We start from the raw sequence: 27351 nt of genomic DNA, 5'->3' as shown, positions 1-27351 counted from the left end.
TCCAAGAAAGACTGCCAGAATTTTTCAGTACGGAATGCAAAAACTTGTCACGCATTGGGAAAAGTGTATCAATGTAAATGAGGATTATATTGAAAAATAAATAGTGCACTATGTAGCTAAGGTATTGCACTTTTATTCATTCTTTATTTCATTCCCACGCTACGCATATATGTGTAAAATTTATCATCAGTTGAACCTCATATAATTGAAAATAAACATCATTTAGAAAATTCAGCCAGGAGAAAGTAATAAAATAAAGACCAGCTGCTAAACTCTGGAAATTTTTTTTTCTTAAAAATACAATTTGGGATTTAATAGACTACAAAAAAATGAAAAATATTTTCTTAAATTCTTTATAATTTTTATACTGTAATTCAATATGCTTAAAAGAATAAATCACATTTTTAACATTATACTCTGTAATTTTGAACAGCAAATTAAAATAATTGTTAAAATTAAGAAAAACAGATACTACACTACAGCAAGTAGGCTGTAATGGAAATTACAAGAAATTGGTTATAATAAATATAAAAGCATAAATTGCTTGGAAGTTGCAGAATTCAGTTGCATTTCAAATTTTAAGGTTTGCAACCAACATAATTACCAATAAAAGTAATCAAAGCATCTGTTTGAGTATTAATGACAATCATGAACAAAAATGGATGATCTGCTTTAAATTCCTTTTTTTCAACAGGATGAATACTCATTTTCAACATTATCCGTACTTCTGTAACAGCACATTTTAATCATATCTTTTATTTTTAATTTCAACCCAATTTTTTAAATACATAGAAAGAAAAACACTCAATAAAACCACATAATAAACTAATGCACAATTAAATTTGTCTGTTATCTTTTACAACATATAATTATTATTAGTGAAAAAAAAAAAAATAATCACAGATTTTGAATCTATATTATCTTACATTCATTTGAGTAGTCATTACTTCACTTACACAACCAATTGCTTAATATAACCCAAGTAAAACATACAAAGAGTACATGCAACACCACAATAAATATTCAATAGTTATTATAAAAAACACAAATTTCAAAAATTTAGTTTTACAAAAAACCAGTGAGCGAGTAAAACAAATTTTCAAAAATTTTGTTTTGAAAGATCTATGAGTGAGTGAATAGCGTAATTGTCTGATTGATGAAATCGTTCTGATTTCAGTTATTATAACACTGAATTTAAAAACTGAACAGATTTCAAGAAAAAAAAATTACTCTTGAAAATTTACACAAACTGTGCTTTTGATGACATTTATCAGTAGATGAGTAAATAAATTATAAATAGCTAGAATTTTTTAACTAGGAATCCAAAGCTGACAAGATGAAGTATATTTTACAAACTGCAGAAGATTTACTTTCACATATTCTAAGCTTGACCTACCTACAATTCACATTTTATGATTACCTAATATCATTTACAATATTTGATGTATTAAAATTAATTTTCATTAGTTTACCTATACAAATTACTTACACTTCTCTTAAATAAATACAAATACTGTTTTTTAAATTTCATGCATGTATAGTTGGTGGTAGTATATCAATACGACATGATATCGATATATGAAATTAGTACCTGTTGATATATAGTATTTTAAGTTGTTGGTTACTGTCGTATGTTGTAATAGTTGTAAGAAAAATGTCTTGTTCACTTGGTCAGTAATGAAAGTTAATAATTACAGATGCTGATATTCATTGTTCATTACATTTTATAAACATTTCATTGTTACATTAATGGTAATGGTAATATTTCACTACAGACTTATTAAATGAATTTATATAATGGTAGTTGGTTTTATTTAATATGATTAACTCAACTAAAATATTAGATAAAATGAAAAGAAACTCGGAATCTGAGAATTAAAAAAATGGCTTCAAATAAAGGAGTATAGTAAATAAGTTTTATACAGTTTAGGTATAATAAAATATTTTAGCTTTCAGGAAAAAGCTTTAAAAATTGTGTCCACATTAAAAATTTATATCATTTTAGATTTAAAAGTTATTTATTTGCAACTAATAGTACCTTCAGAAATTTTGTTTTCTTTTGATTTAATATACTTTATTTTCAGATAATGATAGTTATCACTCAGAAATAAAAAAAATGTAAAAATCTAGCATAGTACTGATTTAAGAATCATCAATAATCAGTTCTCTGAGTAAATTATAAAAGAAATGATATTTAACTTTTTAAATAAATTTTAACTGACATCAATTACTACTATCAGTCGACAATAAATGCTAAACATATGCAGGAAGACTACATATAATGCTGTTTAACTAACAAGAGCAGTTTACAATCTTACCCAGAATCATTGGGGTTAATTACATGCTATAAATATTCACCAAATAAGGTTGAAGCTAATGAAAGGGAAATTGATTGAACATGAAAACCTGAAAGTTCCTATCAAATCATGCATGTTCAAGCTATTATCATCAGAAATGTTAAAAGAGTTTTAAAAATTGATAATCTTTTGAAAGGTAATAAGACAATGTCATATCTCTTATTACTCTTTAGATCAAAATTAATAATAATCAGTCATTGATTATTATTCTTATTACATTATTATTATTATTATTATTATTATTATTATTATTATTATTATTAGTAGTAGTAGTAGTAAACTCGAAACAAACAAATATAAAATAAATTAACTACAAGAATATAAATGATTACTTTTTTCATAAATTAATAAATATACTAATTTGTAAGAAAAATCTGTTTCAATGAAAATGATTATGAATCCCGTATTCAAACTTACAGTTTAAAAATAAATCACAACAGACCATCAATTAAATTTTAAAATAAAAATATTTAAAAAAAAAAATGTACACAATACATCTTAATGAACTTCACTAAATTTCAGAGTTACAAAATTACATGCATACATAAATCCACATAACTGAACAAATATCACGAAAACATATAAGATCAAAAGTAACAAGTGAAAAGCTATACTATTTTCCCCCCAAACTCTAACCAGAGAGTTGAGTTGAATTGAGAATATGCAAGAAATAAAAATATAGCTCTGTGGCTGTTGCTGGATCAGTTATCGGGTTCCACCCCTGGCGATGGGGTACGCTCGCCAACTATGTTTGGTGGGTATTGGGGAAATAAAATACTCACAGTGGACAAAAATTAGTGAAGTTGTATAACAGCTCTGAAAACGGAGGGGGATGACATTCCTAATGGTAGATGGGGCAGATGATGCTAAGGATATGACCTGAATAAAATTCAGGATAGATAGATAGATCTCTATAAGCTGAAGAAAAAGCGATCTATCTAGGAGAACGAACTCTTATAAGAAAATCTCCTGGTGTTCCAAGTTGGGGGTTAGACATAGGATTAACAACCCTAACCCATAAAAAATATCTTATGAAACCCAACAAAAAGCAGATGCTTGCATCTGTTGCGAGCTCTGTCATTCTCTACGCTGTACCAGATGCGCATTATGGAAGAAGATCGCGATACGCCATATAGAAAGCCTTCAGAGGACCTTGGCAATAGGTGTAACCTGCGCTTTTAGAACAGATTCCACCGAGGCTGTGTTGGTCATTTCGTCAACTCTGGCTGCTGGAGCTGTTGGTGGAAGAAGCGACCGACAGAGCACAAGGAAAGCCAAAGGAATTGGCACGAAAGGAGCTACTAGTTAAATGGCAAAGAAGGTGATTGGCAGCTGATACAGGGGAATGGACGAAGAGACTAATCCTGTGCTTGAAACCATGGTTGGGCAGGAGACATGGGGAGGTAGTGTCATTTGAGATAACCAAGTTCCTGTTTGGCCATGCGTGCTTTAACAGATACATTTTTGAATGGAAAAGAAGGAGAGTGGATTTGTGTCTGTACTGCAGGGCTCCAGATACAGCTGAACATACTATTTTTGTATGTTCAAGGTGGGAGGCAAGGTAGGAGAGAAGTTTCAGCCACAAGAGGGATGGTTTCTCCTGACAATATTACTGCTGCTGTTACATAACAAGCGACTGGGATTTAAGCCGCCACATGGTGATTGCATAATGTAAAGTGCAAGAGGAAGAGGAAGTAGAGGATCTTCCTGAAGAAAACATTGGATAGAGTAAGGCCGGGTGGATAGCCCCGTTCAGGAAGGGTGGGATGCCTCAGTGTCCCATCTTCGATGAGTGAACGGGAAGACTCCTGGGGTCCGTAGGTGGGTTTAAATAGGGCCGTAGATGTGGTTTGGGAACCCATTCAGGGAACTCCAAATTAGAGGCACGGCAACTGAAAGACCGAGTCCCAGCTCCTTTTGGGGCTGTCGGGAACATCATAGCCAGGCCTGGCATGACCGCGCGAGAAGTTAAGAGGCAACTGGCACCCCCAAGGCTAAGTAATACAGGAAAGTGGGTCCAGCCCTGGCGGAAAGAAAAAAAAAAAGATTGATCATGTGATTGTATCAACATGACAAACATCATCCATTATTGTTATATGATCAATGCGTGGTCCGAATTGTGACTGACCATTTTATGGAAGAACATATACGAGAAAAAAAAAATGTTATGTGCGTTAATCACAAGGGGAGGAAACTGAATGTGGAGTCGCTGAAGTTTTAAGTTTTTGAGGAAAAGTATGGCAAGGGGGACTATCTCTTTGCCATTGTGTGGTATCGGTTGATTACAAACATCGATATGGCCTGGGAAGAAATGAAGAACTATACGATACAGATATTGAAGAATGAATTGTGAGAGAGCACAGAGGAGAAGAACAGCGATAGGTTCAGTAAAGAATGCAGAGTGGCAGTAAACAGAAAGAACAAAGAAGGAGCAGATATTATGTTGTACAGGGATACAAGGTATAGGAGAAAAATCTATAAGGAATTAAGAAGAGCTGCTAATACAGAAGGAAAAAAGAGAATGGCAGCAAAAGTACATCAAAGGCATAGAGAAGATGGCTATGCAAAATAATAGTGGACAGATGTATAGGAAGATTAAGGCATTGGAGTGGGTTTAACAAGCTAGACTTAATCTGTATAAAGATGGGAATGGACAGACGATGAGTGAAGAGATTAGGATACTGGAAAGGTAGGTTGAATTTTATGAAGAAAAGCTCAATAACGAAGTGGAAGCAATGCATAAAACAGATAGCATACTGTCGGTAAGAGCCAATTGTAGAATCTTCTAGTATCCAGGAAGTTAAATGTAATAAAGTGCCAGCAAGTGTAGTCTCTGACAGAGGTCAGAGACTACTGCAATCTCTGTCCCAACGTTTGTACTCCACCTAACATTTAAATATGGGATCAAGAAAAGTTGCCAACCAATTGGAAAATGGGAATTATTTGTCCCATTTTTTAAAAAAGAAGATGGATTAAATTGTGATAGCTGCAGAGGTATAACAGGTAAGAACATAACCTGTTATAACATTGTGTACAAGATATTCACCTCAGTTGTTTTGCAAAGGTTGACAGTCTATGCTGAAGAAATAATAAGTGAATCACAATGTGATCTAAAAGAGATGAGACATCCCTATGGGTTTATGAAGAATTGTGGGGCCTTTAAGAACTGAGGATGGGTGGCGTATAATGGATAATGAAGAGATAACTCGCTATATCGGTAAAGAGAATTTAGTGCGACACATCAAGACTTGCAGGATAAGATGGTTGGGGGATGTGGCAAGGATGGACAGGGATAGAATGCCTAGCAACATCCTCAGAGGGTAAATGTTTGTAACAAGAAGATGAGGAAGGCCTAGGCGAAGGTGGATGGAGGATGTACAGAGTGGTCTCAGAATCCTGAGCTAAGACAGTGGTGGATAGAAGTAAAAGACAGAGATGTTTGGAGGTGCATCATAGAGGAGGCCAAGGTTCACATTGAACTATAGCACCAGCAAAAGAAATAAGAAGATTGCTTGTTTCGATTTTTGGGTAATGGGAATTTATGCTAAGGTATGGAAAAATGCTAAGATAAGCATGCACACATAAGCTGAGCTTAATACAAAATGAGATATGTTGGCAAAATTTTCAGAAAATTGATCCCAAAAAACTATCTACCCCACTCCTTTGATATATTGACCACAAAATTTTATCCACAAATTGCCCCAAATACATGCACCTCTGTACAAAACTCCATCAAAATCAGTTTATCAAGTTAATTTATTTAATATTATTTTATTTTACTTAATGTAAACTGAATTCTATTATTATTTTTGTAATATTATTCATTCAACTGATTTGATTCATTCAGTTCAAACTCAGCTCACACAATGATAGAGACTCACAGTTCACAGTTCATTACAGTTTGCGCTTAAACCAGCAAATATCCACTATTACATATTTTTTTTTTCATGATTTTTTTGAGATGAAATATCTCTAAAAACCTTCCCAGTTATGCCAAGAAACATTGGTAAAAATTTGCTTGCAACTGATCAAATGTTTTCTTGTTTATTCCAAACAAACTAAAACCTTCTTCCTCTTTATACAATAGTATAAATTAAACTTCAAATACACCAACACATGTACATAACCTATGTACATAGGAACATTACCCTCCACTTTCTTTTTTTTTTGCAATCCCTGGGTCATGAAATTTTTTTTTAATTTTTTCTATTGATTTTCCAATATAAAAATTTCATAAAAGAATCATGACAAACTCAGATTAACTAAATTCAGAACTGAAATATTAATTTAAGAACAATTCTCTCTGAATAGTTTTTTAGGAAGTTACATTCAATAGTAAAGACTTTTTTGGCTTTTAAAAAAATCACAGTTTTCTAAATAAAAATATTCTTAACAGGCAAGAATAACTATGAAATAATTATCATATCTATTCAAAAATAAAAGAGAAGAATTTCAAAATAAAATTTACCTACAGAGACTTACGAGTTTATAAATCCATAATTCAATTCAATTCAATTTATTTGCACCTTTTATAATAAATTTAGAAAGAAAAAACCATAATACACATAAAATAATTAAATACAGAATACAGAAAAATAAACACATAAAGCAATATGGGCACTGCCAGCAAAGTGAAACGCTTGTGCGCTAGCAATGAGTATAATTTAGTCAAAGTACAAAAAAAGTGTGAATCTACAAATAAAATTAAGTAAAATAAAAGTAAAGCAAACAATAATAAAATAAATCTTAAATTATTTTAAATAATTTAAAATAATCCTAATATTTTAATTATAAAAACCATATGACGATATCATTTAGTACAATAGTGAAAAAACATAAACATAATAACCTTAGCAAAGTAAAGAGAAAATATTGTTATGCTTAATCCACTCTATAATTTGTTTAGTCAAATATCTGGTAATATTAATGGTAATAAACTGCACAGGATGAGAGTAATTAAATTGTTAATAATGTAGAAAAAAAGTCTTCTACACACAGTTAGATCAATGCAGGGAACAACATAACTGTAGGGCTAACGTAAATTATATAAAGTAGTATGTGGAAAAAAAATTTATTCTTATTTATAAAAATTATTAAATTCTTCAGATTGAATAGTATCAACAGTTAAAACATTAAAATCATCACAACGTTTATTGCTGGGATTTCGTGGTGGTCTACAAAGTGCTGCTTTAATAAGGCTCTTTAGTATTATATTTTATTGATATGCACATCAAAAGCACAGGTTTGTCCCTGGCTCCTGCATGGACTGGAATGAGGATGCATTCCCCTTGTTAGGTGACCTAAATTGGTTGAATTATTTGGGTGTAGGTCTGAATTTCTATGTTGTGCAAGACATAATTTTGATTGGTATGAGTGTAGCACTGATTTAACTTTAAATTCATTCGTTTTCTGAGGGATTCAGTCAAATCTGGACTAGGCACAGGGTTTACGCTTCTGCAGTTTTGATCAATTAGTTTGAGGGAATCATGTTAGACTGATGTGAAGATGTCCATTTCAGGTCTAAGTGAAGATGAAATTTGATATATATTTTACTGATGCAAATGTCTGCTGAGGCATTTACGTCAGTGGCATCCCGACCAAGGCCTGGCTGATGACTGTGAGATGTAATCAGTTAGAAGGTCTAAATACAACCTCCGGTAAGGCCTCTCAGGGCTCAGAATGGAGGGGATGGTGTGGCAACCAGTAACGTCACAAGGTGGGTGTCTTCCCGCTACGGGGTTGGGGCCACCCCAAACTCTTACTCCATACTGGAGAACAGATTGAGCATACGCAAAACAGATAGTCTTAATGATGTTAACATCTTTATTTATGAGTATCCAAATATTCCTGATTCACCTTCACCAATTTTTATAACAAAATTTAGATTATACTTAATTTCTGAAATTTAATTTGTATCAAAACCAATTACTGATATGAATTAAATCTTAAATCTTATACATTGGTTGTGTGATCTGATTTTAAGCAACACACACAATCTTTGGTATCAAAAGTAAAAAAAATTAAAAATTAATATACACTTTTTCATGAATAACTTCAATTTTGGTTAAGTTACTTTCTTGATTTTATTTTTATTTTGTAAAGGAATGTGTCATGAGTGACCTGTTATATCACAGGTAGGTATTTTACAGTGGTCCCCGGACCTACCATACCAATGTAGAGTCTTTTGCTAACAGTTTTTCTATGGTTTTTAGGTAATGTGAATATGTTGGAAGAGTCTGTGGATGATAATTCTGAAAGTAGATAGTTTATGTTAGACAAGTCAGTAATGTGAATGAAGATCTGTCATATTTGGTTTCCAGTTCATTTTGAAGTTACTTTTAGTGATTGTAAGATCAAAATGTCATTTCTTTACTGTGTTCTCCTTTTTTTAATGTAAAGTCTATTCATGGTGATTATACATGTTAACAGTGGTTTACATTAACCAGTGTTATGTTGGTAACACATGACATCATCCGGATATTAAGCCAGAACACTATCTTGCTAGCAAGGCTCAAACAAGTCTAACTCTGCTATCAATTTATGTGATCAGTTTATAGACTAGCTCACTCACACATTTAACATTAGTTAACATAACTCTACACATACGCATGTGGTAGGGGGAGTCAGGAACTGTTAAATTTTATTTTTTTACATTTAGGGATTAGTGGGGGCTAACATTTTAAGAACTACTACTACTCTATATTAAACATCATCAACAATAGAAACATACATTTTTTTAACACATTTTGAAAACTCAGACTGTTGCCCTTTAAATTTTGATTTGTTGTTTTGTTGATTGTTGCAACCTAAGATATTTTATTTTAATCATATATATATGATTAAAAAAATATATATAAAAATTAAAAAAAATAGTCACCTCCACATAAATATTCAACAGCTAGCATTACTAAATGCAGTAGCAGTTGGTTTCAAATTTTTTTGTAATAGTAAAAATGAATGATTTATTCTTATCACAAAGTTACATCAACATACCAAAAATACATTATTTCTATTTTTTTTACTGAGCCAATGGGAAAACAATTATATACAATTTAAGATTAATACAATATTTCAAACTAAATCAATATAAAAACTAACAACAAAAGCAAATGAAAATTTACTACAAAAACAAATGAAAATATAATTTGTTTTTCTATGGTATATTGAAACACTGAAATTAAGGTTGTGCTATAAGACCAATCGAAGAGGGAAGACAGCATTGAAGATAATGAGAGAACTTAATCAGGAGGAATTGGCGAGAAAAAAATGTGAAATAAACAAGCAGTGGAAAAGATGAGAAATGATAAAAGATAGAAAAATGTCAACCTCAACCTACCAGTACAATAGAACCTGATTAAATAAGTAAAATGCAAACAGAAATCCTAACTTTTTTGCTTCTTAAAAACTGGGAAATTTCCTGAAAGACTATAAAAAAAATACTTTTTCACTTTGTCCTTTCTAAAAACCTTTTCAAATTTAGATAAAATTTTTTTACATTAGATGATAATACAACTTTAAAATCAATGAAAGCAAGCAAGCTAATACAAAGAAAAGAAGGTTGTGTAAATTACCTTCTAATGAAACATAATTATTTATGTTCCCATAATAAAAAATGTTATTAAACAAAACACAATCATCCATTTTAGAAAAAAGTAAAAAGATTACTTAAACCAAAAAAAATAATAACTTCACAAGTAAAGTTTTTTCCTAAACATCATCATTAGACCATGGAAATATAGATTGGACTGACAAAAGAGTTTCAGTTGAAATTTCCTCTATAAAAAATATTTGTTCAACAGAAGTACTGACTTAAATAAGACTACCATCATCACTAGATAGTGCTGACCTAACCCATAATTTAGGTGTAGAACTGGGCATAAATCTGCAGATATGCTACTGATCTGAATGAATTTAACTTAGATAACTGAAAAATTCTGAATCCATACCTAATTATATAAAGTTAAGAATTTAGCCGTGGAAGTAATTAACCAGAAACCTAACAAACCTTCTGGGAGTTACTGGAAGACGATTTTTCCCCCACGAACATAATCGTAACCAGATTATGGAACTTCTTGGTTTTAAGACCCAAGACCCCCAAAGTTAGTGCGGGTGAATTTTAATAGTTTTTTTTTTTTTTTTGAGGTGAGATGGATATACCTTTCAACTCACATCTGTCTACTCCAGCGAAGACCCTTATGAACTGTAAGTGAAGCTGGAAGTCCTGTATGACGAGCTTGTCGGGAGAATCATGGACATTACTAAGACAATCCGCAGTCACATCAGCAAGAACACTAAATGTGAACTGAAACAGCCGATGTGGAGCTGTAGAGACTTGTGACTCAAGCTGGTTGCACTTAAGCGGAAATTGGGAGACACTGACCATGTCAACAGGTCGCATCCTTCAACATTTGTCCCAACACAGACCAATAAGAAGGTTGATGCTTCAGAAATTTGAACTCTGCTCAAGGAGGGAGTCCCTGAAGACGAAGTTGCCTGGCTAGTGTCAAGGAGATGTTTATCAGGACACTTAAGTTAAAGAGCCGATGTTCTCTGTCAATGATGGAGACATTGTTCTGATCCACAATTTGGCCATTGGGGATACTAGATACACCAAGAGGGTCAAGAATAGATCCCAATAACTTAAGAAACTCCTCAAAGGAGAGAAGGTTAAATTGAGGCACTTGATTAGAGTGAACAACAACGGATTGGTCCTGATTGGCGAATGCAATGCAGCAGGGCAGAGAGAAGGGTTGTTGTCCATATCAAGGACATTGACTCCTGTACTAATGAGGTTACGATAATGGCTAGTATTGGTAGGGTGGTTGGACTAAATGAGAGTAGTAAGTTATCATCGGTTAGACCAGCTTTTGGCAATACTACAAACACATCATAATTCTTTTGCCAGGATGGCCACAGCTGTTACTGAAAAGTCTAGAATTCGGATTGACTGGGTTGTCTTAAGAGAGGAGGTAGAGAAGGAGTATAGTTTCAAGTGCTGGAGCCAAGCCATGCTGCTGCAGCTACATGTCAGGGCCCTGAACAATCCAGGCTGGGTTACAATTGTGGCAAAAGCAGGCCATAGGAAAGAAATGTGTCCCGTCAGCCTATGTGTGCCTTGTGTGGTGGGGAGGAGCACAGCTTATGCAGCAAGGCCTGCAAAATAGGAAGATTAACTGCAACCACAGCTGCATGTCGGTGGATGCTTGTTAGGAAGTGACCACCAGGAAAGATGTAAACCTGGTCATGGCATCAAAACCCAACATCTTTCCAATCGAGAGCAGGAGTTGGTTTAACAACACGCGGAAGGATGCTGCCAACCGTAATTTTAAGGAGGGTATACCACTGCTACATAGCGATGGTGGTGAGGGTTTTCTTTGGGTTGATGTAGTACAAGTGGTCTTCTTTGGCTGCTACTGCTTGCCCAACATCAACACCTCTGACTTCGGTGTGTTCACCGACAATCTGTTTGCTGAAATCAGGAGGCTTTGAAGCTATATGGACACAGTTTAATGCTGGTGACTTTAATGCAAGTCTAAGGCTTGGGAAGGTTCAGTTAACAGCCTCAGGGGCTTTGGATTAAATGACTTGTTGAGCCTGGCAGGATTGGTTGGTCTGAACAATGGCTGTCTAGGAAGACAGCCATTGTTCAGACCAACCAATCCTGCCAGGAAACATTCCTATGTTTCTTTGAAACATAGGAATGTTTCAAAGAAATAATGGTTGTACGTATGATTGATCTGACTCTCGTCAGTGCTAGCCATACCAGGAGGATCAACTTTTGGGAGGTCTCTGATGAGATCTTACTAAGCTATCACTGTGTTGTATTATGTTATTCACGATGGATGCTGTGGTCTCGGTAGCAAGTGGATGACGATATCCTTAGATGATTACATTAGACTCTGGGAATTAATCACGGCCATGTTAGACGGGAAGGATGAAATGAAGCCAGTTGTCCTTGTAGAGGCAGTCACGGAAATCTGTGCAACCGGAGGAGTTTCTATCAGGAAACAAACCCCGGGCCAAGCTGGTTTACTGGCGGTCGGCTTAACTTGCCAAACTAAGGAAGGCTTGATGGTCAGCATGCTGGCGATTCCAGAGAATGAAAAGTGGGACGGACCTGGATAAGAGGGAACTAACGAGTTTGTTTCATCAATTCAAGGAGGTATAAGTTGGCTATCATGAAGTCCAAGAGGCAGCTGTGTAGGGAGATCAACGGAAATGTCTGGGGTCGTGGATACCTGATGGTTGCAAAGAAATTTGAGCGGAAGCTCAAATCCCTAAACCTGGCACGATTTGGGAATGACTGCTACCCTGTGGAGGGTGGGGGGATAGGGCATCATCTTAGTGTTCTTCTAGACCAGTGGCAGTCTAGATGACATAAATCTGACAAGGGAAGATAGACAGACATACAGGCTAATTAAACGTGTCGCACCATGGGTTAGTAAGGAATTTGGAGAGATAGACCATTTCCTTACTCAGTTTCTGTTGGGTAATTCAGGTTGTATCTGCACACCAGGGAGCACAACAAAGACAACTTGTTCGTCTTGTGGCCCCCTTGATGATGTCAAGTACATGATTTTTGTATGCATTAGGTGGACAATCCATGGGCGCGGTGTGCGACAGCAATGGACTCACTAGACACAAACAACATAGTCGTTATCACGTTCACCAGCATCAAGTGGAATGCAGTCTCCGAGATATTAAGGAGTATCATTGAGGGGAAGGGAGCTGGGCATGCAACCCAGCTGGGGACAGCCTGCAGGGATGGAGAGCAACCATCTGCGTCAGTTAGATTACATTAGGCTCAATTAGATTAGATTAGACCAGGTTGAGTTAATCGCGGATGCAGATGTATGTGTTCAGTTGATACCTGTGGGACTCCGTTGAGTCCCTTGCTGCCCCCTTTCTCATAGACAATCATGCGACTCCTACCAAAGACTGTGTTGTGCTTATGTTGGATCCAGTGTTTGCATGTTGCAGAGGGGAAATAGTTTTAGTCAGCAAGAGCCCGACACTATCATCCATGCAGGCAGATGGTGCTGTTAGCGATTTCCCCTCCTCAAATGTAAAAAAAAAAAGAGAGAGAAGCCAATAAAAAGACTTTGTTAAACATAAAATTAGATAAGTAAAATATCTTACATAAAGACTTCAACATCAACTCCTGGTACTTCTATTATTTATAGCAACAAATTTAAAACATTTTTAAAGCTAGTTTACAAATCATCATTAACTCATTTTTAATTTACAGAAAATAATAAGAGGAAATGCACGAAATGAGACAAAAATTTTAAATGAACTTCTTTATTAGTTGTATATATTCACCATAATTTAAACAATGTAGTTGTTTAAAACTGCATATAATAGTACAAAATTAATAAAATTATAAAAATACTTGTAGAAGTAATAAGAATTTTAACAAAAGTTTTCTTCAAATTATAAAAACTTATGCAATTAAAAACTAATGCTTAAACAAAATAAATGCAATAATTAGCACCACTAAAATTCTTAACCAATATTAATAAACCATTTTATAAGTAATGTTATTGGTTTGTTGACATCAATTAAATATTTTGACACAAAACTTAACCCTGAATTGGACTCTGGATATTTGCTCAATGTATATTTTTCAATACATAAGAAATCATATTTTTATATTAATGATAATTTTAATTATTATATTTGATGTTTAATTTATAAAAGGATGAAAATAACTGAAGTCAAAACTTTCAGTACAGAAAAGTATTATTCTCCAAAAATAAAATAAAATATATTCTTTAATAAAATAAAAATTACAGTAAAATGTAATTTTCCATCAACAATATTCACTTCATTATGTCAGAACTAAGGAGGACTTACGGCTCAACTGATCCACTGGCTCAGCTGATAGAATGGGACAGGTCACAAAATTTTTTATACACTTGATCATTTGAATGTCTCAACTATGTTAAGAGTTCAACTTAATCCAGTTAAATGAAATCACTAACAAATCTCATCCTGATTTGTTAGTAATAAATTCTGTCTCTAAAAGCCAGCAGGACACCACATCAAATAATGAATATGTAATTGGTTATTTCAGAGTTTACCTGAAACAATGGTTGGGGACCTAAAATCAGAAGATTTGAGGCCTTGACCAGAATATTTGACTTTTTAACTTGAGCTAGAAAGCTAAAGCTTCCTTTATAATAAAGTTCTGACAGTAAACACACTTAAAAAAAAAGAATTAATTACTCTTAAATCTGAACAAGGAAAACATGTTATTTTCAATTAATAAAAAATTCACACTCGTGCTTGCACGCACAAACACTCACATTCTCTCTCTATAAAAATTAAAAGAACAATACTTACAAAAAAAATAATAAACATAAGTTATGGCAGAAAATAAAACAATCATAACAACACAATTCTATCATTTCAAAAATATTAACAGGAGTCATAAAGTAATACTGAATTAAATAAATGAAACAAAAGTTAAATTGTAACATGTGATTAAGTAACACATTCAATGAGTATCCTTATTCTTGAAAACTCAAATTTAATATAAACCTTTTATCACAGATGAGGATTTGTTTATATTTTATTAAACGCACAAAAAGCAACAAGTCAACAAAAGCCACATGTAAAGAAAATTAAGCCAAAAAAAAACAACAAAAAAAATTTATTGAGTTATAAAGTAAGCAAATACAGTGAAATCAGGTTAACTGTACATTAAGTTATTGTAGCCATTTTATCTGTAAATTATGAAAGGACAAAACAAACTTAACCAGTAATTAAAATGTTATTTACTTAGTTGGAGCACAAGCCACTTCATTACGCTGTAATTATTTTATTTGAACCCCAAAAATTGCAATCATTATTCCATTTTTTCTTGCATGAGTGAAAACATGTAGTTTCACATCTTAAATTTTATTATCTCTACACAACTAAAGCATTTCTATCTGCACTGTAATGATTTACCATTTCTTGTTCACTGTACTGCATATTTAGTTAAATTTACATGTCCCATAGGTTGGAATAAATTACTAGTTTTATGATCCAGAACTACTCAAAACCACCTAGTCTGGCTAATGAAAGAAAACAAAATCCCCCCCATATCCAAGGTATGATTATAAATAAAAACTCTGGTGTTTTAATACCAACTTCCTCAGTAGAAGTACAATGAATTTTACGCATCCAGGATGACAATAAGCAAACCCATGAAACTAAAGAAATAATGACTAACCACTCAAAAAAATCATGTTTGACAATCAGCTACTAAAAATGATTCTTAGGGCAAAATATTCGGCATTTTAACAATCCTAAGTAAATAAGTTTTTTAATGTATTATGCTGGTGTTCCATAAACAGAAATGAAAGCAACAATTTTCCATGATGAGAACATTAAATAAGTTAAACAGTATAAGAATGGATAACTTTCACAATTGTCATCATTATAGTTTCATTATTGTCATCATTACAATTTTATTTTATTAAAGAAACTCTATTCATTAAAATTTTAGTTATCATTAACTTTAAAGTTTTTAATAGAAATACATGGTTATTTTTTCATCTCAAACTTAGACAGAACTTTAATTCCAACAATTTGACTGGGCTGAATTTATTATTTATGTTAAGCTGATAAAAATGCATTTATAACTATTTTCTTACTACATATTGATTTTCTATTAACTGTTGCAATAATGAAATTAATTTTGAAGTAAATGAACTTTCTTATTATCTTTTGTTTAATTTTGAACAATACAGATTTACTTTATTTTGCAGTGGTGTTTATACTCAATATTTCACACTATTCAGGCACACACTTTTATAAATAATTTTGTAGGTATACTAGCTGACCTGAATCCACTACTGTTATATGTTATAAAACACAGAAACAGTTACAAAAAGAATTTAATTTCTTCTTTTTTTTAGCTAGCACTTTCAGAAATACAGTATAGACCTCTCTTTATCAATTTAGCAATTACAGTACAAATTATATACATTAAAAACAACTTCAATAAGAATGACAGAACTAAAAACTATCTGCACTGATGAAGAATGAACTACATGATTTACATAGAAAGTACACCTAACAAAAAGCAAAGTTTATTAATAAAAAGTTAATAATTAAATTTACAACTCAAAATACAATGCATATTTTTAATGGACAAATTCACAAACTATTAAAATTAATGCTAATGTTACACATATTTAATAAAACGTAGACAATCTACAATGATTCTATTAAAAAAACAATTATGTAAGGGATAACTCTCTCCTACTTATTATTTTTTTTAAATATCTATTAACACATAAAAAGAGACAATTTAAATCACATTTAATAAAATTATAATGAAAAACAAAGTCTAAGATGCTAAATAACTTTCTTAACAAAAAAAAAATTGATGAGAATAGCTAAGATGGTTAAACAAATTAAATCAAGATATACAGAACAATAAACTTTACTACAAAATCTATAAAAACCATATCATATAATGTAAAATGTAACAATTAAAGATTCATAAGGCACTTTGGTAAAGCATGGAACTCATCACCTTAAACATCCTAAGAAATCTTATAAGAAAAAATTATACAAATAACATTTTACTTATTTATGGGCTTCTCAGTAAAGGAATTTCAGTTTTGTGATTCTTATTTTTAACAAGTACAAGCTGACATATAAAAAATAATACAATATATTAAACGCAACTGAATTAAGAATATAATAGTGCTCTAGTTCAATTTAAACAGACAAGATAATACGTGTGAAATGCCTCTTTTGGATGATTAATTGATTTAAGCTTATCTTGTATTTTTTTAACTGGTCCTTTACTTTTTTTTTATGTTAGAATAATAAACTTTTTTTTTACATACTGATAGAATTATAAATTAATTTTTTAGAGTAGCTGTAAGTATTTGTGCCAACTACAGTTACCAGTAAAGAAAGATGAATTTTAGAGTGTATGGAAAATGCAAAGCTTACTCAGGATTCAAACTCAAATTATCAAAATGAAAACCCATATCTTTCACTCAAGGAGGTCAGCAATTATCTAAAAATTACACAAAACAAAAAACTCCTTTCAAACCAAAATAACAAATTTTCATGAATTCAGATAACTTGAATATGACAAGGATTCATCTTTCGCACCAAATGAATCAACTATCTATTCTAGAATAGTTTTATGGCTTTATTAAAAACTATTAGACAAAAAATGTAACAAACCCTAAACAACATTTATATCTTAATGTTCAAAATTATATAAGGAAACAGTAAAAGTTTTGGAATGAATAGTTGACTAATCTCTTACACTTTGCAGAAAATAATTAATGGGACATAAAAATTACGAACTGTACAGGAAAGTTTCACTATATATTTTTTTAAATATCTTAATTTCTAGAAAACATTTGTTTCACAACTAACAAATTGTAAAAAGTTTTGTTTTTGTCTTATATTTTCACTTAAAAAAAATGCTGTATCAATTTTATATTCCTAATATTAATAAAGTTTTAATTATAAATAGATTTTATATAAAACAGCTTTAAGAAATTTTCATTGTTCTTTGGGAAAAGTTTTTTTAAATATTCAGTTTACAATTTTTTTTTTTTTTAGTACACAATATTATTTAATATCAAATACAATTCTGTATCACAACTTCAAAAAAAAAAAAAAATATTGTGAAAGTAAGTGCATCAGAAGGGCAGATGATTCTTGGTTTTAGTTAAAAAATAAAGGATGTTGCACTGCTGTAAAAATGTTTGAAAATAATATTGCATCTGGTGTTTTTATTTTATTTCATGTTATATTAGTATTATGTGTTCAAAATGATTAAAACTTCAAAACTGATTTTTTTTTTGACACCACTCGCTTTCCTTCGTAATAGATCACAATCTGGAATATTGTGGAACTAGCTTAATATGTGGAATATTGTGGAATACTTAGAAAAACTAGCTTCTTTTTTAATTTGAGTTGAGTTTTATTTTTTACAGACTTTTCTAAGAAAAGTATGGTATTACTTTTGGTTGCATGGTGAGAGTGAGGGTGAAAATAGATTTTCTTTACAATTTGAGGCAAGAGGAATACAAAAATATCATTCACTTAAATTAGGGTTTCCTTATATGATTATTTTTTTTTAAAGCAATTCTTTTAATAACCATACTCCTCTGTACCAATATAATTTAATTTATATTTAATAGATCAACCCTAAGTACAGAATAATTCAATTTAATTGTTATTATTTGTATTTAATTGTTCTGTACTTAGGGTTATCTATTAAATATAAATGAATATATATATATATATATATATATATATATATGTATGGATGTGTATAACATTTTTTAGCTTGAAAATCTCCAAAACTACTTAATCAATGTCACTGAAATTTAAATATACTATAGTAGTGTATCTGAAGTTGTGCATATGAAAATATGATGAAGGTTGGATGAGTTGTTCTTGAGTTGGCTCAATTTAAGGCCAAAAAAAATCTTTTTTGTTGTCCGTTACCACTGAATTAAATCATGCACTTAAACTAATGATTTCATGAAAAATACCATTTAAATAATAATAATAATCAAATATGCTAGTTCACAGCAAATTTAGTTTTACTGAAACTATGTTTTACCAAGCTTTTCCTAAAATACTTTTTACTACTTTTTTTTCTTTCTAATTCTAAATATTCAGATAACACTGAAAAACACATAATTTTTATTTCTTAATGTATGATACGTGAATTCAATCTGTATGTTAATGTTGAAAACGAATATGAACTCACCAACGAATCTTTCTATCACCCATCATTTTTGAAAAAATTTGAAATTTTCATTAAAGGATTTTTTTCAATTTTCATTATATAGTTAGCATTTTAAGTTCCTACATTGTATTTTGTTATCTCATGTTTTATTGTTTAAATTTGTTAACATAATTTGTATGCTACAAATAAACAATACTAGACAAAGAGTTAAATCATAACATAGTTACATATTACGACGTCATATCTAATACAGAAAGGTGAACATTCTGGACAAAATTAATCATGTCTGTGCAGGTCAAAACATGTAGCTGAAAACACAGCTGCGTTGTTTATATTAAGCACTGGATTTAGGAATGAATTAAGTTTGTTCAGCCTTATTGCTGTCATACGTTTGTTAACAATACAGTGTCATAATGTCTTGAATTGTGTAAATGATGTGGTGAGTTTAGTATAAAATCAAAGAGAAAAAACATTACACCTTTAATTAAAAAAATATATCATTTGTACTTTAAGTGTAAAATTGGTGATCAGGATAAGATGTGGGCTCCTCATACAGTATGCACTAATTGTTCTACATATTTACGAGGGTAGCTGAAAGGTACACGGAAGGCTTTGCCATTTGGTGTGAACCAAAGGAGCATGTAACTGATTGTTACTTTTGTTTAACAAATATGTCTGGAATTTCTAAAAAATCTAAACATACTGTAAAATATCCTTCATTGCAATCTGCAATCAGGCCTGTACCTCACAATGGAATTATTACAGTTCCTGCGCCACCTGTGAATGTATGTTTTGAAAGCAGCGATGAAGAATCAGGCAGTACTGAAGAAGACAACAATGATTTTGATTCTGAATTATCTTCCAATGAGGCACACCTTATACCACAAGGTGAATTAAATGACATGGTTAGGGATTTAAATTTATCAAAAAATCAAGCTAATAACTGTTAGGATCAAAACTGCAAAATTGATATTACTTAAAAATTTCAGGCTTTCAAAGCCGACAAAAAGAACTTTCTCAGTACTTTATTGATGAAAATAATTTGGTGTAGTGCACAAATACTGATGAGCTTATGTTGCACTTGGGACAAGTTCATAACCCTGAGGACTGGCGCCTTTTCATAGATTCATCCAAGTATAGTTTAAAAGTGGTTTGCTACACAATGGTAACAATTATCCTTCGATACCAATCGCTTATGGTATTAATTTGAAAGACATATGATGTGATGAGACGTTCTTGAAAAAATAAATTATAAAAAACATGGCTGGAACATATGTTGAACATATATTGAAAATTATAGCTATTTTGTTAGGTACACTAAGTACATCTGTTTTCTTTGCGAATTGAACAGCCGAGCTAGGGATAAACATAATGTTACCAAAGAGTGGAAGAAACAAGAAAACTTAACTCCAAATGGGAAAAATATTATTCATGAGCCCTTAATTGAACCCAAAAAAATATTTTTACCCCCTCTTCGTATCAAGCTAGGACTAATGAAAAATTGTTAAAAGTAATGAAGTAATAGCCCGGATTTTTGTACATCAGATAAAAAAATGCATGAAGTGAAGGAAAAATTAATGAAGGAACATTTGTTGGTCCTCAAATAAGAGGATTGATCAAAGATGATGTATTTAACTCAATGTAAAATAATGTAGAAAGTACAGCTTGGGCTGCATTTAAAGAGGTTTGCAAAAAACCTGTTTTCTGTTTTTCTGTTTTCTCAGCAAACAGAAATCCGACAATTAACATGATACTGTTAATCAATTTCTTACTTATGCAGAGCCTATGGGATGTAATAAGTCTTTGAAAATACTTTCCTCCACTCGCATCTGGATATTTTCCCAGACAACCTCAGAGAGATAAGTGACGAACACGGTGAACATTTCCACCAAGACATTTCGGTGATGAATAGCAGCTATAAAAGGAAATGGAATACTAACATGCTAGCCGATTACTGTTGGACATTAATTTGGGATGTGCCTGAGGCTATTTATAAAAGAAAAGCATCAGCAAAATCATTCTAACACAGGTATGGCTAGGCAAAATTATAAATTTTACAAATTTTAACTATATTTTACCTTAATTATTTTTGAAGTTATATCTATCAGTGTAATTTTGCATTTTTCTCTGTACTATTTTTGTTATACTTTAAAAATTATGATTATTGTTAAAATAATTAGCTTTATATTTGATGTAAACTTAAATGAAGCTGGAGTTTTCATGAAAGCATTAGTTTAAGAGCATGATTTAATAGTGTATAATAGTAGAACAAAAACCCTGTCTTTAGCTCTAACACTGGTTCCTGTAAACCAATTCACTTGAAAATCCGTAGAGCTTTATTCCCAATAGGTTTACATCACTCCACCAAGTTTAGTCAAAATTGGTTACGATTTCCATATAGTAGAGCAGACAAAAAATCTTATACATACATATGTATGTAAACATGACCAGGTTCAGTAGCGATTTCCAATTTTTTTTTTTTGAAATCCACTAAAAACTGTGATTTATTAGATTGGCAACATTAATTATTATTCAACAAGATAGTAATAAAAAGAAATCACTTATAATGAATTCTAAATAAATAGATATTACAAAAGAAATTAATTATTTCTCAAAAGAACAACGTTGAAAGCAGTAGATCAATTTATATGTAATAATTAAATATTTATTTTACTTTTTAATCATTAAATGTCTGAAATTTGCCTTTGTAATAAATATCTCCTCAATATTAAAAATGTTTCAACAAATAAATAAATGCATGCTTTGTGGCCAACACACTGTCATCCTTCATTGAACTGAACATTTTGCATAGGCAAAAATATTCTGCAAGCTGTACAGACAGGGTTAAGGAATAAATTATAACCAACAATACAAAGAAAAAAAATTTTATAAAGTATTGGTTGCTTATAACATATGAGGAAAAGTGTGGAAAAATAAAACTAGATAAAATAGATTCAGTTGGACTGATCTAAATTAAGTAGCACCAGTTTTGTAAGAGATACTAGACTATTTCTTATGAGGCATGAATATCATGAAAATTTGTCAAAAAATTATTCAATACTAATGAATTTAATGAGATTTACAATTAATGAGTAATTAATTACCTTCAAAATTCTGAACTAACTTAAATTACAGCAATACAACTAGATTTATAGAACATCAAAGATGATTGAATCAAGATAAAAATTAGAGACACAATTCATTAATGTTATTTACACCACAATAAGGCTTGTTTATAAAAAAAAGTAATAAATAAATAAAAAATAAATATTTCCCATTAAAATTCATCATGAACTTTATTCCCTCCACCATCATTTAATGATAAATTGGGTTTTACTACATGACCAATAAATAAACAAGAGCCTGTTGAATGAGATAATATAAATAAAAAAGGATGATCTGCACAGAAGTCTGGTGGTATTGATCGCTTCCTCCTATTAACAGCTGCAACAGAGAAAGACAAGAAGCGTGCAAAGCAATGGCAGTTTTATAAACAAAAAAATACAGTATAAAATAAAACTGTAAAAAAGTACAAATAAGGTAGTGTGGATCATCATTATATTCCTATGATTGTTATGTATGTTAAATATCATAACCACAATGGTTGTACAACCTGGACATGACAAAGTTATTCCTAAAAAAATAAACAGTGCCTAATGCAAGGCTTACTAAGAATAATGAAGAATGAATTATGAACATATTGCTTCATGTAAGCATGGTGAAATGCAGCCAATATTCAGCTTTACAAGTTACAGATTCACCCTATAGGTTGACTGTATAATGAATATAATTACTCTCAAAGAAAGAGCCTGCTTAGTACCTCAATAGCTTTACAAGCATCACAGCCATAAAAACTGTGATAGATAACATAAAGTAACAAATAAATGTACCACTTTCTAAAAGAAATAATAAACACATACATTAAAATCCTATTCTAGATTTAAATGGAATATATTTCACATCTAATCCTATAAACAAAGAAATAATAATTTTAATAATGTTCCTCTATAAATTCGTATCTGAATACAGCTTGTAAATTCCTTCAGCTTGTCAGCTGAAGGATTTCAATACTACCAAAATTATTTTAAAAGAATGAAGATAAGTTAATTGCACTGAAATGTATGAAATCCAGGCTTGTATTACATGAAATCACAGCTACGACAACAGTTACTACAACAATACTGTAGATCATGATCCTGAGAAAGTTTATCAGCAATTAAAATTGATGGAATACAAATGTAAATTTAAAAAATTGAAGAAAAAATAAAACAATGCAATAATGACATATAAACACTAATAAAATCCACCTAATCAAGTAATAAAGTTTGATGTTCCAAAATTTAAGAAACTTTTAAGGTAAACATTTTTCAGTCTACCTACAGAGTAGTAGGTACAGAGTAACAGTTCAAAAAAAAGAACTGGATTCTTCTCCCAGTTTTGCCAACCATCCTGTGGTATTTAAAAAGATAAACCTGGTTATTTAACATGAAAATAAAAAGAAAAAACATTGAAGTTACAATTTTTTAAAATCTGAAACAAATGAATAATGTTAAACTACATAAAAATCACTAATACAGATAAATCAAGTCAAATGAACATCATCAGACCAATATGATAAAAGATTACTAATCTGAAGGCAAAAGAAGAAACCCTACCTTACATGACCGGATAAAATTCGAAAATATAATGCAGATAAGGATGAGATCAGCTAACATTAGAAATTTGTTTTTTGTAGATGATTGTAATTGTAAATTATACAAAGAAATAATTTAGAAAAAAATAAATAAAACAATGCAGTAAAAAATAAAACACTGCAATAATGACATATAAACACTAATAAAATCCACCTAATCAAGTAATAAAGTTCAATCAAGTAATAAATATACATCTACTATAACAAGGAACTTCACAAGTTATGAAAATAACTTACACTCAATATTTAATATAAATGGATAACTATAATTTATAGTTTTGTCTATTCTAACAGTAAACAATAATAAAAAAAAGAAGGAATTTGGTATAGGCATGATCTTAGTTCAATAAAACAATATCATTAAAAAAAATTCAACTATCTGAAAATAACAGAATAGTGGTTAAGAATGAGTGAGTAATAACTTTAATATTGTAAAAACCAGCATAATTCTATAAATAAAATTTACCCACCCATTAAAATTTTATTCCACACATAATTTATATACAGAACTGACAACTTATCATATCTGCAAAATAATTAAAACAATATAAATTTGTTTTACATACTAACTGAAACAAAAGAATGGAAGCTATCAAGAATGAACCAAATTAATAAACTAACAACAAAAATTAGTATACATCAAACTATACTGTATTCAGTTAGCTTATAGAATGAAGAATAAAATGAGTTCATCATAATTCTGTTGAGTCATGTCCTGCGCATCAGTGCCAATTCACAACATGGCCAGAGTAATATACGACAATAGTCACAGTATAATGTCATACAGTAATGGTGTAATTAAATGTTGATGTAAAGTTATGTCTTCTCAATTCTATTAAAACCCTTTCATCTTTTCATACCTTTCAAGAGTGATCTTTTCATACAATCTTTTATTCTCTTGTTCAATTTTTGTGTTTCTCTTACTAATTTATTTACTTTAAAGTTAACATAATGCAGGACTTTTAAGTTAATTGAAATGTGAGTGTAGTGTATTCCTAGTTTTGTGTTTGTACAACTTCAGTTATACCATTATTTTGCCATCATGTCTGAGACCAATTCAGCTGATAAAGTGCACAATTATTGGTATGCCCTCTAAAAGAAGGCCAGGAAAAAAGCCATAAGTTGTGCAGAAAAGTACATCATTTTAAATTTTTAAAAAAGCAAATTACACAGTAATCCAATGGCACTGACTTCAGATATCATTAATAAAACTGCTTACATAAGTGGAAGTTGTGCTGCTTCATTATATAAAGTGATTTGTGAGTATAAATCTACTAATGAATTACGGTCTCCTAAGAAAACAAAACCATACATGTCAATTGAAGAAAGGATTGGCAATTTTGATAAAAATGATTCGTAAAATCATACATGAATTTTATTTTTGAAATGAACTGTCTACAGCAGACAAAGTGTTACTAGTTGTAAATAACAATAACCATCTACCAGATTTCCAAAGAACAACTTTTTATAAACTGTTAAAAAGAATGAATTTTAAATATGAAAAGCGATTCCGGGAAAGTGCTTTAATAGACAGGGATGTTAATATTATATGGTGAAGACATTACCTTACTGAAATAAAGAAAACAAGGAAAGAAGGCAGTAGAATATATTATATGGATGAAACTTGGGTCAACAAAGGCCACATGAAAAGTTTTGTTTGGAAAGATAAAGCTGTAAATTTGTCAAAAGAAGCCTTTCTGTGTGGCTCATCAACCAGAAATAAGGTTTCATTGGGTAAAGGTAGGTGCCTAATAATTACACATATTGGCAGTGATACTGGGTTTGTCAATGATAGTCTCTCGATTTCTGAATCTAAATCTACAGAGACTATCAAAACAAGATGAACTGGTTCTGAAAGTGTTACTAGTTGTAAATAACAATAACCATCTACCAGATTTCCAAAGAACAACTTTTTATAAACTGTTAAAAAGAATGAATTTTAAATATGAAAAGCGATTCCGGGAAAGTGCTTTAATAGACAGGGATGTTAATATTATATGGTGAAGACATTACCTTACTGAAATAAAGAAAACAAGGAAAGAAGGCAGTAGAATATATTATATGGATGAAACTTGGGTCAACAAAGGCCACATGAAAAGTTTTGTTTGGAAAGATAAAGCTGTAAATTTGTCAAAAGAAGCCTTTCTGTGTGGCTTATCAACCAGAAATAAGGTTTCATTGGGTAAAGGTAGGTGCCTAATAATTACACATATTGGCAGTGATACTGGGTTTGTCAATGATAGTCTCTCGATTTCTGAATCTAAATCTACAGAAACTATCAAAACAAGATGAACTGGTTCTGATGGTCTTTTCAGAAATTGTTTAGCAATGCATTACCTCTTCTGGAAGATAATTCAGTTACTGACTTAGACAACACCCTTTATCATGCATGTAAAAAGGAAAATATTCCAACTGTGTCTTGGAAAAAGAATGATATCAAAATGTGACTTAGTTCAAAAGGAGTGATTTTTGAAGAGGATGAACTTAAGGTCCTATTATCGCAAAGAGTTTCGCATATTAAAAATAATTTTAATGTTTATAAAAGTGATGTGCTAGCTAGATCCAGTGGTAAAACCATGCATAAATTACCTCTCTATAATTTTAATATTCAATCCAACTGAGTTAATTTGAGGACACCAAATCAAACGTTACATAGTGTAAGAAAAGATTACTTTTAAAATATCTGAAGTTAAAATTTTGTTTCAAAGTCATCGATAAAATTGGCCAGCAGGAATGGAAAACTAAATGCATGATTAAATGTATTAAACATGTAACCGACACTGTTGAATCAACTTATTGGGAATTGGATAATACAATGTAAAACATAATTGTACCTCTCATTGTATCTCTTAATATAGCACTAGGATGTCTCACTATCAGATGAAGATAACTGAATTGAATTTATTATCATAGAAATCTAACCTAAAATATTAGTGAACGTTTACTGTTAGTGGACAATAGACAATTTCATAACTCTTAAAAAACTCAAGTAAACTGTGTAACAATAAGCAATTTTAATAAATATAATACTCATGGGTTGTCAGATGTGCCATACAAGGTATGAAATATTTATTGATAATTTAACATGTCTTAATTTATTTAAATTTAAAATATATGTATAATTTTTGTAAAATATAACAGCACGTGATTACAGAATATTAACATCGGGTAGTTTCTAGCGTATGGATTTACAGGAGATGCTTGTGAATTGGCCTCCTGAACACTCTTACGCAAAAACTGTTTATTTTAACTCTAAGCTAACTGAATTGGGTATAGTCATAATTATGATAATGATAATAATAACAAAGCATTATTTATAAACAAAAGAGTTAAAAACTGAATAAAATTAACAGACCACATAATGGTAATGGTAAAGATTCATAAATCGCTATAAATTCCTTATTATTCCACAACAATCAATAAATCAGTAACCAATTAAACAAAAAATAACAACATTTTAAAAAATTGAGTTCTTTGAAATATAATTGAGTTTTTTATATCAGTATAATATAATTTTCTCTTTACCTGGAGATCTAATTTAACATGCAAGTTAAAATTATACCCACGTATTTGGT

At 31.0% G+C, this 27351-nt stretch overlaps 1 protein-coding gene across 13 annotated transcripts in view; it reads right to left on the bottom strand.

The window, feature by feature from the left end:
* LOC142325473 (leukocyte elastase inhibitor-like) overlaps positions 1 to 27351 on the bottom strand; it is a 154028-nt gene that overhangs the window by 62143 nt on the left and 64534 nt on the right. For 5 of the 13 annotated variants that reach the window (XM_075367311.1, XM_075367286.1, XM_075367319.1 and 2 more), the window contains exon 8: positions 605 to 727. The exons of 7 other annotated variants lie outside the window; for them this stretch is intronic. In XM_075367311.1, coding sequence (XP_075223426.1) covers positions 605 to 727 — 123 coding nt within the window. Of the gene's footprint in view, positions 1 to 604; positions 728 to 14995; positions 22528 to 27351 lie in introns of those variants that run through there. One more of the 13 variants, XM_075367324.1, reaches the window with a different exon arrangement.

Source organism: Lycorma delicatula, chromosome 1, assembly GCF_047948215.1.
Source record: "Lycorma delicatula isolate Av1 chromosome 1, ASM4794821v1, whole genome shotgun sequence".
Classification (NCBI taxonomy): domain Eukaryota; kingdom Metazoa; phylum Arthropoda; class Insecta; order Hemiptera; family Fulgoridae; genus Lycorma; species Lycorma delicatula.
The sequence above is the reverse complement of the archived record's forward strand: the minus strand, read 5'-3'. Positions and strand labels throughout refer to the sequence as shown.